The sequence below is a fragment of the Parus major genome, chromosome 10 (assembly GCF_001522545.3).
Source record: "Parus major isolate Abel chromosome 10, Parus_major1.1, whole genome shotgun sequence".
Lineage (NCBI taxonomy): Eukaryota > Metazoa > Chordata > Aves > Passeriformes > Paridae > Parus > Parus major.
The window spans coordinates 16,431,452-16,443,810 of record NC_031779.1 but is presented as its reverse complement, the minus strand read 5'-3'; the positions used below and the strand labels follow the sequence as shown (position 1 = coordinate 16,443,810).

Below are 12,359 nucleotides of genomic sequence, written 5' to 3'. Positions count from 1 at the left end.
AGTGGTGATTTTTTGGTTTGTTTTTTTTTTTAGTGATAAAGTTGAGGATAAAACACCTTGGCTTTATCCCAAATGTAAAAAGAAAAAAAAAAAGTATGACCTTATTGTGACTTGCTTTTGCTCCCTTTCAGATTGTTTTGTCTTTGTTTTAGTACAGACACCCAAATCTGCTGAAATTCAAATAGGCTGTTGTAGGAATAACAGTAGGGAGCTCCAGGAGTAACTTTCACCTTTGTTCCCTGCACACACACTTGGCAATCAGAAAACCTCTTAAGTTCCTGTGGTGCTTTATTCTTTGCATGTTTTCACTTCTTTCCCTGCCCAGGATGCTGTGACAGGGCTGTGCCACCCTCAGTGAGCTCCCCACTGCTCCCAGTCCTCACCCACACACTGCTGGCAGGGTCAGACCTACTCTGGAGGCAGAGGTTCTCTCCAGGACCCAGTAACCTCCTTCACAGCTGGGGACCTACAGGAAAATGAGGACATGGGCAGAAGAGTGTTTCTAACAGTATCTAAGAGCCCTGAAATTGCACCTGGATCTTACCCTGCATCCCAGCATGTTCCAGGCCACCGTGTTCTCCAGTGCTTTATGAAACCCTCCATAAACCAAGAGACCCTCTTTTTTTGTGGAGATTGCTAAAGGATTGTGTTTAAAGGCAGGTTTCTTGTTGTGTCTGCTAGTGGGAGGTACTTTCTATGCAGCACAAATTCTTGCTGGTGGAGACTGGTCTGTGACCCTTTAGTATTGACTCCTCATATTAACTCAAAATGTCCCAAAAGCAAAGCCTGGCTGCAGGGAGGCCACTTGAGCTTGGTGCTGCCTGGAAGCAGGTGAGAAGGGGAGCTCTGTGCTCCTGTGTTTCATGGAGTAGCTACAAATCACAGGGACTTGGTTCTTCAAATTAGTTTGACTTGGAAGCAACTGAAGTTCTGGTCAGAACATCAGTGGACCTGGCTTTGGAGAGAGGGGAGTGTGCTGACAGAGAGAAACCTCCAGAACAGGTGGAGGAGGTAACTGCTGTGGGGAAGTGCAGATGAGAACAGAGAGAAGAATCTTGCTGTCACCAAATCTGCTATTTTTAGCCGTGCGGGTGATGTGATGTTGACACAGCCCTGCACCCTCCAGCCATGGTGCAGGAGCTCTCCTCAGGACCTCGTGTTCCCCTCCATGAATTCTGCAGGGTTCAGGCAGGCTGGGACACTCTGTGTCTCCATCCCTGCCATGCTTGTCAGTGCCTGTGCTCCCCTAACCCCTGCGGCAGAGGGTCAGTAGCTTTTAGGTGGAGCTGGAGAGGTCCTGTTCTACAGTGTGGAGAGGATGCTTGGGAAAAGGGGGATTCTAGAGGGGGTTGTCCTGTGGCTGGAAGGTGGTGAATCCCTGTGAAAAGGGCAAAGCACAAAGGGAAGGGTATTTCTGGAGGCTCTTTACTCTTGTACAGGGTGAAACAAGCCTCAGTTGTGTTTATGCTACACCCTCTTGGCATAGCTCGCGTGGCTCTGCAGACAGAACCATGCAATAAGACAGATGGTTCAGTAAGACGGTGCCAGGAGAAGCTTTGCTGTTTTTCTCCTCTTCCTGTGCACTCAGTGATGTTTTTATGTCCTCCCATTGTTATGGCACTGCTCATCAGGTGACGGCTGCGTGGCACCGAGCTTTGGTACAGCTGAAGCTCTCAGACAGTGTGTTCCCATGGGGCTTTTAAAAGTTGTGGAGGCTGGAATTCCACTCTGTTTTTGAAGCAGGATTGCTTCCCCCACATGCATTGTAGACTATTTACGCAGTGCTGATTTCCCTTTGTTCCTGCTTAGAACCCGGGGTCTGCTCTGCAGAGGCACTGGCAGCACACGGCACCAGCAGGGGAGGCGAGGTCCTCTTGCTTTTCCCCACCAAATCAAGTGCATTGCAAAGCACAAATGGAATGCAGCTTCTATAGGAACTTACCATTTTCTGTTGTTTTTTTAAGTGTCTCGGTGCAAAACAGAACTCGGTTTCTGCTCAGTTGCTTGAGCAAAACATGCACAGAGGGAAGCTGGCTATTCCCCTAACCCATGGTGGTGCCTCCAGCTCCCTGGAGTTCACTTGCCACCAGTCAGGAACGTACTTTATAAATCTGCTCAGGTTGTATTAACAGCCTGTAAATTCCTCCATTGTCTATTGGAAAGGTTTTTATTTTGTTTAAGATAATGTAAACAAGGCCTGCGAACACACAGAGTTAAAAAGGAAAAAAAATCCTTTTATGGGAACTCTGTAGGGTTTTTAAATCTGGAATGGCTTAAAAGAAACATCACATGTCCTTGTTTGTGCTGATGTCACATGCATTACTCCGCTGCTTGTGGTATCTCCTTAGCATTGCCCTTAGGCCTCGGGGCGCAGAGCCAGCGAATATCCAGAGTTCCTGGCTCCAGCCAAGCTTCTATTCAGGGACACAGCAGTCAGCTGGAAGGGAAACAGCAATGAAGTAACAGAAATGGATTTTATATATTTATGTCTCAAGCTTTCCTCACCGCTTGTGGGTGAGGGTACGGTGCAGTTTTATAGTCTGGCTTTGCTTTTGCTCTGAAAGGCTTTCCACAGACTCAAAAACAAGCAGGAGTTGGGCAGTGTTTACGTGTCTACGTGCGGTTACAATGCAGCATTGAGTACCCGGGGAGTTCTCCCAGCACAGACTGGTTTTGCCAGCTCTTGTTGGGTGTCACAAGGCCATTCTCAGGTGGCTGACGTTTGTTCACACGGAGCAGTGCCAGTGGAGCTCTGGCAGGGATATTGGGCACTTCAGATGCACTTCAGTGAAGATTGCTTTGGGTTTGGTTGAAGCACTCAGCAGTGTTTGCAGCCCAAACACAGCCACTTGCCCTCTCTGCTGGTTCACTTCAGCTGAGAACACAGTGGAGGTGCAACAGTATTGCCTAATTTCCTGAGTTTCTGGGCAGGGGCTTTCTTTGTTGGGGTTTTGTTTCAGGCCAGGGCTTCCAAACTCTCTCCACACCCACCATGGGCTGTAGAGCCCAGGGTTCTCCAGCTCAGTGTCAGCCCTGTTGGAAGGGTTGTTCTAGAGCAGACATTAGTCTGAGGTCCTGTACAAAGAGAGTGAAATTTTTTTTGTTGTTGATTGTTTGTTTCTATATAATGTAAAATAAAATAGTTCCACACTGATGCAGAGATGTGGTAAACTGAAGGCACAAGGCAGTGAGAGCTAATGAAAAGATGAAATAGAATTGCTCATTTGAGCTCCGAAAATCTGTGGAAGTTGGAAATATGGTGGTGTTCTTTAGAATTAAAGCTAAAAGTTTAGGTGACCTGGCTTAAGGGAAGGCTGGCAGAGGTGGGAAATAAACCCCAGCAAGCCAAGGGGGTCTGACTGGGGCTGCATGTCCCAGTGCTGGCAGGTGAGTCAGAGATGTGCATTACCTTAACTAATCTTTCTTGGCTTTATTTTATTTTTAGATCCATTCTTACTCTAGCACAGAGTAGTAGTTTTGGCCAGCAGTGACTTCCTCCACACAGCGTGTTCCTCTGAGCACTGTGTACACAGAGGATTGGCTCGAAGAATTAATGCTAATCTTCCTTTTCTTATTTAAATTTGTCCTATTACTGCACTGTGTTAGCAGAAGACATCCCTATTCCACCTTCACAGACAGTGAAATCCTTTCTTGTGTTACGTTTAAAGCTCAGGGCGATCTCCTGGGAATATCCAATTTTGCTGTGTCATGAAAATGCTGTTTTCATTATGGCTGTATTACTGTTTCATTTTGTGGTTTTGTTTTGCCAGCATGGGACATTGTACAGATCTAATCATGGATGTGCTTAAACAGATGATCTCACACTCAGTAAAATATTAATGCATCCCTGGCCATAAATGAAAACAACCTAATTTAAAAATAAAAATATTAGAGACTGTCTTTGAGATTGGCAAATGTCCACTGGGGATTGCAATTAATTTAATGTAATTTTCTTCTTTCAGGGGAAGAAGGCAGTGCTTTACCTTGCTTGTATTTCCTAGTTTAATTTTTTTCTAAGTCAGTATTGATGGGGTGGGATGAGCTGTTTGAAAAGATACTCCAAGAGTATCTACAATCATGTAGCTTATGGCTGAGTAAGCACAGGGTAATTTAGAGGAAAAAGAGAAATGCCAAGTCAGAATAAAAATATGAAATGGTTCTGGATGTCAGGTACCCGTGAGACACGAGGTGTGGGAGGGATCGGAAAAGGTGAGGTGGGAGGTATGGGAGTAAATGAGTGATGAAGGAAGGTGGAAATGTGACACAGATTCACAGCATATTGTGAGTTGGAGGGGACCCACCAGGATCATCAAGTCCAGCTCTTAAGAAAAGGCTGGTTATGGGTGTTGAGCCCACAGCCCTGGGATCTCGGCCTGTGAAAGTTCTGTCCCTTTGGCTTCCCTCGGGATGGAATGATTCTCTAAAGCGCGTGGTCTGACCCAGTCATGGCTCTAAAACACCTCAGTAAATGTTTCTCCTGCGTGTTCCCTGCCCAGGTTCGAGCTGATGCGCATGTGCTGGCAGTACAACCCCAAAATGAGACCCTCCTTCCTGGAAATCATCGGTAGCATCAAAGACGAGCTGGACCCGGCCTTCAAAGAGGTCTCCTTCTTCTACAGTGAAGAGAACAAGCCTCCAGACACAGAGGAGCTTGACCTGGAGACTGAAAACATGGAGAGCATTCCTTTAGACCCCTCCTCCACCCTGCAACCCACTGACAAGCACTCAGGACACAAGGCCGAGAACGGCCCTGGCGTGGTGGTGCTGCGGGCCAGCTTCGAGGAGCGACAGCCGTACGCGCACATGAACGGGGGCCGCAAGAACGAGAGGGCCCTGCCGCTGCCCCAGTCCTCGGCCTGCTGATCCTCGGAGCCCCGCAGAAACAAAACACACACAAACACAGGCATTGGGGGAAGAAAGAAAGAAAATCACAATATATTCAAAAGCCTACTGTACCTCAGTGGATCTTCAGAACTGCCATAGCTGCACTTGGGAGAACCCTTTTTTCAGTAAACAAGTTACCGTCTTTTTCTTTTTTTTTTTCAATATGCAAGCAGATGTTTGTTTCAGTCAAGGACTCCAGTCATGGGGCACACAGTTGGCCTTTTAAAACTCTTAATGTTAACACTTAATAGCAACAGAAAACTTGAGATCTGATGTCTCTCTCTCTTCTCTCCTCTCTCTCTCTTTCTGTCTCTCTTTTTGCTTCATAATGGGAAACATATCTGCGTGCAAGTTCAACCGTACAGCACTTTTATCAGATCAAAGATATCGCAGGCCAGGTGGTTCCCGGTACCCCTGCAAGCACCTGCCTAACACTGTAGGTCTTTATTAAAAAAAACCACAAACAAACAAAAAACACAAACAAACAAAACCACACACAAAAAAAACCCTAAACTAAAAAAAGACTGGATTTTTAATGTTGCTCTTTAATCTTTTTAGGAACATGTAAAAGAATAAAAAAGGGCCATCATTCGTCCAAGGCTGTTACCATTTTCAACGCTGCCAAATTTTGCCAAAAAAAAAATGAACTCTTTGTTTGTTTTCGTTTGGTTTTTTGGTTTCTATTTTTTTTTGTAGTCATGGAAGGAGCACAGTAATCAACTGCTCTGTTCAAAACAGATCCTGACCAATATCTTCTGTTCAGTCATGCACTGGTATTTAAAAAAAAATGTTTAAAAAAGTCAAATTGTCTAGATATTTTTTTCAAAACTGGACAAAATGTGATTTTTTTTTTTTTTCTTGTGATGGAGAAGATAAAAGGGATGGGGTAAAGAACCAGCCCTCCCTCCACCCCTGTCCCCATCCCAGTGAATTCTGGACAAAACTGGCAGTGGTGAGCTAAACAAATAGGTGTACAAAAAAAGTCAACCGCCCGCCAAAAATGAATTATGAAAAACCTGAAAATAAGCGGCCGAGATCTCCATCGTTGCAGCCTGCCTTCCTTCACAGGCTTGCAAGGAAAAAACACCTAGAAACATAAATTGGAGAAGACAAAAAAAAGCAGTAACCGGATTCAAGTATATGATGCTTTGTTGACCTTTTCTCTTTATTATTAAGACTTCTCGAAGGGTCTTGCAGTTCTATGTTAGACCATGGATCATTTGCATACACATTGTCTTTTGTGTCACTTTTATAACTTTCTTACGGTTCAGATACTCATCTATATGTCTGTACAGAAAAAAGCTGCTATTTTTTTTGTTCTTTATCTTTGTGGATTTAATCTATGAAAACCTTCAGGTCTGCCCTCCTTCCCTTCCCTTCCACTTCAACAAATTTTCTTATGCTTTGTACTATAGTGTGTAACTTTTACTTCCTCCTTCCCAGTAACTGATACCTTTCATATGATTTGCCATGAACTGTTTAATGCCTTTTTATAAATACATTTCTTTTTTTTTTTTCTTTTTTTTTTTTCTTTTTTTTTCCTCTCCTTCCCATTAGTTGTTTTACAACATCTTGGCTGTGTGGGTTACAGGGTTTTGGAGGGGGACAAGGAGAAAGAAGGGACGCCCTGCACAGGAATACTCTGGCTGTGCTGTGGTGCGGTGTTTTTAAGCCCCAGTTTTCCTTCCTTCCCACTAACCTCTGCCCAGACAGCACACAAGTCTCTTACAGTGCAAGGCGTGATACAAACTCAGGTCAGAAACAAAAGGTTAACTATTTAGTACATTCTTGTTCAGTGTTTATATTCATTGTTGTACAAGGGTCCTACCCCTCCTGCCCTCCCCGCTCGGTCTGGTCGTGGCACACATCCACCCACCCATCCCACACAGACACACAGACACACACACACACACACACACACATGTATTCTTTTTAAATTATTAGTTGGGTACAACAGCAGACACCAGGCTTTTGGGTCACTGATCCTTAAAAAGTTCTTTTAACACTTTCACCCTGTGGACAAGAGCTGTGCCAGGTGCAGCTGGCGATGCCGGGCATTCCTAGGGTGGCCATCGATCACCTGGCTCCAGCCAGCCCCAGCTCTTCACCTTCCTGATGGGGAGCCCTCGTGGAGGGGAGCCCTCGTGGAGGGGAGCCCTCGTGGAGGGCACCTGAGCTGCACTTCCCACCCCCAGTGAAGAAAACCCCCCCCAACCAAAGGGAAGCCCCCGCGCTGTTTCCGTGGGGCTGGTGGGAAGCTCGGAGCTGGGGCCAGCGGCTTGGCTGGCAAACAGTGAAGTGTTGGCAGCTATGGAAACCTGTACAAGTCCAAGCTTGTGGCTTAAATCACAGACCAAACCTCAGAACAAAAGACGAGTGAGCTTGTTTGTTCAGTTGCAGAAGCCTTGGTGCGAGGGGAAGGAGGGGCCGTCAGGAAGCCGACACCCAAGGAGTCTTACCAGTTGCTCATCTTACCTTAGTTCCAGTCTAGGCCTTTGTTTAGCACTGATCCAACCAAACGATGGCAGGAAGAGGTGGTTCTGGGATGGAAATGTTCAAATCTTTTGAGTTAGAACAATGAATTAAAATATACTGGTTGCTAGTTTTGACTGGAGATTTTAAAAAGTTTGTAGTGCTTTTTGCTTGTGTAGTGTAGGTCCCATTATCTTCTCTTGCCTCTGTCCCATAGTTATTTTTCCCTTTTGAAAATGAAAAAGACAAAAAAGATAATTAAGAAGGTATTCTATGTAGGATTTTTTATTTATTTTGTGATATCAGTTTAAATCACTGTAGAGATGCCCCATAATGAATTTAAATACTGAGATAAGGGTTTTAGAGTATGACAGGGGGACAGTTTTTGATTTTTTTTTTCAAACATTTATCTACCTCACTCTTATTTTTTTATATGTGTGTATATAAAAAAAAATACATCTCACATTTCTCAGCAGCCAATAAATGCCGTTGATACTGGTAACCTCTCACTCCATATACCACATGCTCTAGGTTCTGGAGGGGAACAGTCACTGCCTGTCACAGAGGGTCACCTCAGAATACTTGCCTCAATTCCAAAGGGTTTCTCCTATTTTTTAACATTTGTTGTCGTGAGGAGAAATCCAAGAGTTATCTGACTTAGGGTGACCATTCTCAAAGGAAACACAGAGGCTTTTTAATGTGCTGTCACAGCAGTTCTTGGGTCAGCAGCAAAACGCTGTGTGTTTGGATGAGTGGAAATGCAGCTGACCTGATATGGAAACTTCAAATTGTGAGTATTTCCTGAAATCTGTTACAGAAATCAAATGTTTACAATGTTTGAAGGTCCAGAAAAAATACTAAAGGGAATGGTCTTTCTGTTTGTCCAGTAGAATGGACCAAGTCATTCTGCCAGCTCTTGCTCAGATGTCACAAGCATCAAAAAGATAACTGGCTAAATCAGAACCCAAAAATAAATTGCCTTACAGGGGATGGTATTGCTTTCTTGACCAAAACCTGTCACAGGCTGCCTGATGATAATACTACATCAAATTTACAGCTTTGGTCTTTGCTGCTTCTGTTTGATGAGAGCACTGATTTTTAAATTTTATTTTTTTTCTAAAACTAACATGAATTGATTTCTTTTAATGTGCCAGTAAAAAATCAGTTCCCTTTTCTTCCCCTGTTTATATGCATTATAACTGTGGATTCTGATGGACCAGCCATCAAACTTTAACTGCCCTCTGGCAGCGTGTAACTGGTTTACAAGCACACTAAAATGAACTTGCCATCAACTTGCTGTATAATGTTTCCTTTTTTCCAGCTCTGGCAGCTGTTCGTGCAGGTGTTGGTTGTGGTATCTGAGTAATGTGGTGCTTGGCTACTTGGAGTTACACCCGGGCTCTTGGATACACAGCGCTGTGGTTAATTACTACAGCTTGTCTTTGGAGGGAGCATTTCTCCCTAGTCCTGAGAAACCAGCAAAATTGGAAGTTTTCACTAGATTGGTTTGGTTTTCCATGTTTGATGATGTTCTAGTGACCTTTGGGTGCAGTGGCTGTTCCCCTCCCTTGCACATATTGATTACCACAACTGGAGATCCTCAGATCTTTCAGCTGGCTAGGAGGGTTTTGTTAAAACTGTCCGAGTTACTGGTTTGTAGAATTGTACATAGGTGGTTTTACAATGCATTAGGAAGAAACACTAATGACGTAGCATCACGAGAAGCATTTCAAAAAGCACTTCAGTAGAAGACAGCCACGAGGCCTCGCGTCCGTGTGCGTGATGGCAGTCAGCTCTCCTGGACCAAACCACCTTCATGATACCATTGCATTCTGTGTTTGCGATTCAAGCTTAATTCCTTTTTCGTTCTGTTTGTTTCCATAGCTTTTTTTGTTGTGTTTTGTGCATTTTGAATAGCTTTATTCACATGGGTTTTTCATGCAGACTTCCCTTGGACAGTAAATCGAGTTGTTTGTGCATGTGAACAACTGAGAATTAATGTTGGCTTGATAGAGTCATAATATGGTTTGTAATGTTGTTCTTCCCTGAGACCACTGGCTTGTCTGGTATGGAAAATTTATTTAGAACTTCAGCTATGTTTGAATAAAGTTAAAGTAATCCAGTTTGTTTATAAATTAAACACAAAAGCCCACCCAGCCCTGAAAACCAGCATTTTGACGAATGGCACCGAGATGTTTCGATGCAGTGGGATAACAAGCTGGCGTCACCGAGGGGAGCAGGCGGCTGGGACTGCAGGGCTCGGCTGGGGGGCTCTCCTGGCTGGCACTGCCCGTGGCAGAGGAGGTGGTCTGGCTGCAGGGAACACAACTGCTGTGCAAACACAGCCGTGGCACTGAATCAGGGGCTCCCTGGGGGGGATGATGAACCAGAGGTGGCAGCCGAGCACGGTGCAAGGTGTGGAGCCACCCTGTGTGATGCCCTGCTCTTCCCAGCCGGTGCCCAGTGCTGTGTGGTTCCAGGTGCGGCCGCACTGATGCTCCTCTTGGTCTCTTAAAGGAAAGCAAACCCAGTTTGTGTAGGATGAGTGGTGACCAGAGGGAGCTGCTGTCAGGCCCTCTGGGAACTGCCGAGGGGTGTTGGGTACAATCTGAGTCTAAGTGAACAACACTCCTATTGTTGGTGTAACTCCATACATATATATCTATATATACATATATATATATCTGCATATGTATATCTATAATATAGATATATATATATATTTAAACCCTTTTCATTCCATTAGTACAAGTAACACTTGTTTCCTGTTATTCTTATTTTGTTTGTCAACCGTGTATTCAATCACTGGGCTGAACAACAGTGGAGGAAGGTGCAAGGGATCCACTCCTTACTAACCAGTGATAAAGCCAGATATTGCAACTTAACCCATGAGTAGATGTGCAGACAATTGTTGAAGAATGATGTGTAGAAACACCACAAGTGGCCAGGGGTGCTGAAGATACAGAACTCAAGTAGACAGGAGGGCTTTGAAGGACACCTCGATTCAGAAGTGGTTGCTCAGAGGTGCTGAACAGCCTCTGACATGGAGCAGCTGGGTCAGTCAGCACGGAGGAGTTTGTGGGGAGACACCTGAAAACAAAGGACGCAGCAGTGGGGATTTGCAGAGACACAGGGCTTGACAGAAGTTCGAGGTAGTACCCTGAGCTTATATGGGACAGCATCAGTGCTCAGGTGTCACAATTCTGATCGTTGGTACTTGTAAATGAACCTCTGGACTTTGCAGCTGGAGCAGTAAATTCCTTACCAGGAGCGTGGCAGTGGTTGGTCGTCAGCCTGTACAGATCTCTCACCTGCGCTCGGCCTGTTCTGCAAGTACCTTAGGACTTCACTAGTTTGTGTGTGTGCATATGCGTGTGTGCTCATAAATATTTTTTTGGGTATGCGTTCTGTTGATTAGTAACCATTAATTAGCATTTTCAATAGGGCTTTAAGTCCAGTAGATTACGGGTAGTCAGTTGACGAAGATCTGGTTTACAAGAACTAATTACATGTTTCATTGCGTTTTGTAAGTACATAGAATAATTTTATAAAATGTTTGTAGTTTATAAATGCCTAAAATATAATTTAAGGGCACTTTTCTGTGTCTGTGTGTGGGTGTGTCTATCTGTGATCAGTTTTTCCATGGTACCAGTTACTAGTTAGCTTTACAATATGCCAAAAAGGAATCGCTGACTTGTCCAATTCATGGCTTGTCCCTCTCCCCCGTCCCACCCACGCTTTGTGACCCAGCATACAGAGAGTGCATAAAGGAGTTGGGAAAATGTTCTGTATCTTCAGTATCCTGGTCTTCCAGAGCCCTCTGGTTGGGGTGGGATCATCTTACCTGGTCATTTCACTTGCTGTCTAGGGCAGTTACCTTCATGGATGACAGGAACCTCACTGGTGGGGAAACAGAGCGGGGTTTGCTGCTCCCCAGGCTCTCGGGGCCGCTCAGCACCTGCACCACGGGGGCTTTGAAGGATGGGACTGCGTAAGGGAAAGAGGGAAGGTGGTTTTGGTAATAGCTATTGAAGAATTATTTACAAATTTCTTATCACTTTAAATGCTTGTGTGCAGCCTCTAAAGTTGTTGAGCACCATTGGAAGCTTTGTTGAAATGAGCAAGGCAGGGTCCCTATTTATTGTTATTTAAAAAGCTTGAAGATCCAACCTCTCTGCTGTGGACAGGGACACCTTTCTCTTCTTCTGTTTTCTGAACCAGTGAGGTTTGAGATGAAAGGGTTGGCCAGAGTTTGTCTACCTCTGGGACAAAAAACTAGAAAGTGCTAAGGAATGGATGCAGTTGCAAATACATTTTCCAATTTTTCTTGTTTAAATTTTTTAAAGAGAAAATTAAAAAATAACATGGCCAATTTATTACATAAAAAGACTTGCTGTGTATAAATTATTCCTAAAGAAATTCCTGTGTTTATATTAAAATGAATCAGTAGATAAAAAAAAATTTCAAAATGTTTTTGTATATTCTGTTGTAAGAATTTATTCCTGTTATTGCGATATACTCGGGATTCTTTACATTATGAGAAGAAGAAACTTTGTCTATTTTGAATGGCTGAAGCTAAGGCTCCTTTAGTTTCTCTTACTCTGCTTTTTTCTAGTAGTTTCAGTACTACATGATTTAAGTTAAATAAAAGAATTCTGTATGCATTTTCTTGTTTCTGATTTTGTTGCTCCTTATGCAAAGCAAGTACAGGTTAGAAAACTCAGAGTAAAGCTGCTCTGGTTTTCCTCTGCCCTTTCTGGCTGCATCTAACTGAGATACTCTTAATAGGAGGTCAGTACTGCCATTGTTTGGTAGAAATCAAAAGCATTTTCATCCAGAGACACTGAGATTTTGGATCCTTCATGTCTGAGATTTAAGCAGTTTTGCATGAGGTGGTTCTGGTGAATAAGGTGAGCATTGCTAATTATTTATTCACCTGCAGAGTGATCCCCATGTGAGGCACAGCCAGCCAGCACCTGGTATTCACACTGGAAAAGACAGTG

General features: G+C 44.1%; 1 protein-coding gene across 2 annotated transcripts in view; it reads left to right on the top strand.

Moving 5' to 3' along the window:
* The window catches only part of IGF1R (insulin like growth factor 1 receptor), a 172,379-nt gene extending 160,359 nt beyond the window's left edge, over positions 1 to 12,020 (top strand). For both annotated transcript variants that reach the window (XM_015639195.1, XM_015639194.1), the window contains exon 21: positions 4,497 to 12,020. In XM_015639195.1, the coding sequence (XP_015494681.1) occupies positions 4,497 to 4,863 (367 nt within the window). In that variant the 3' untranslated portion in view covers positions 4,864 to 12,020. The remainder of the gene's footprint in view (positions 1 to 4,496) is intronic.
* The last annotated feature ends 339 nt before the right edge of the window (positions 12,021 to 12,359 follow it).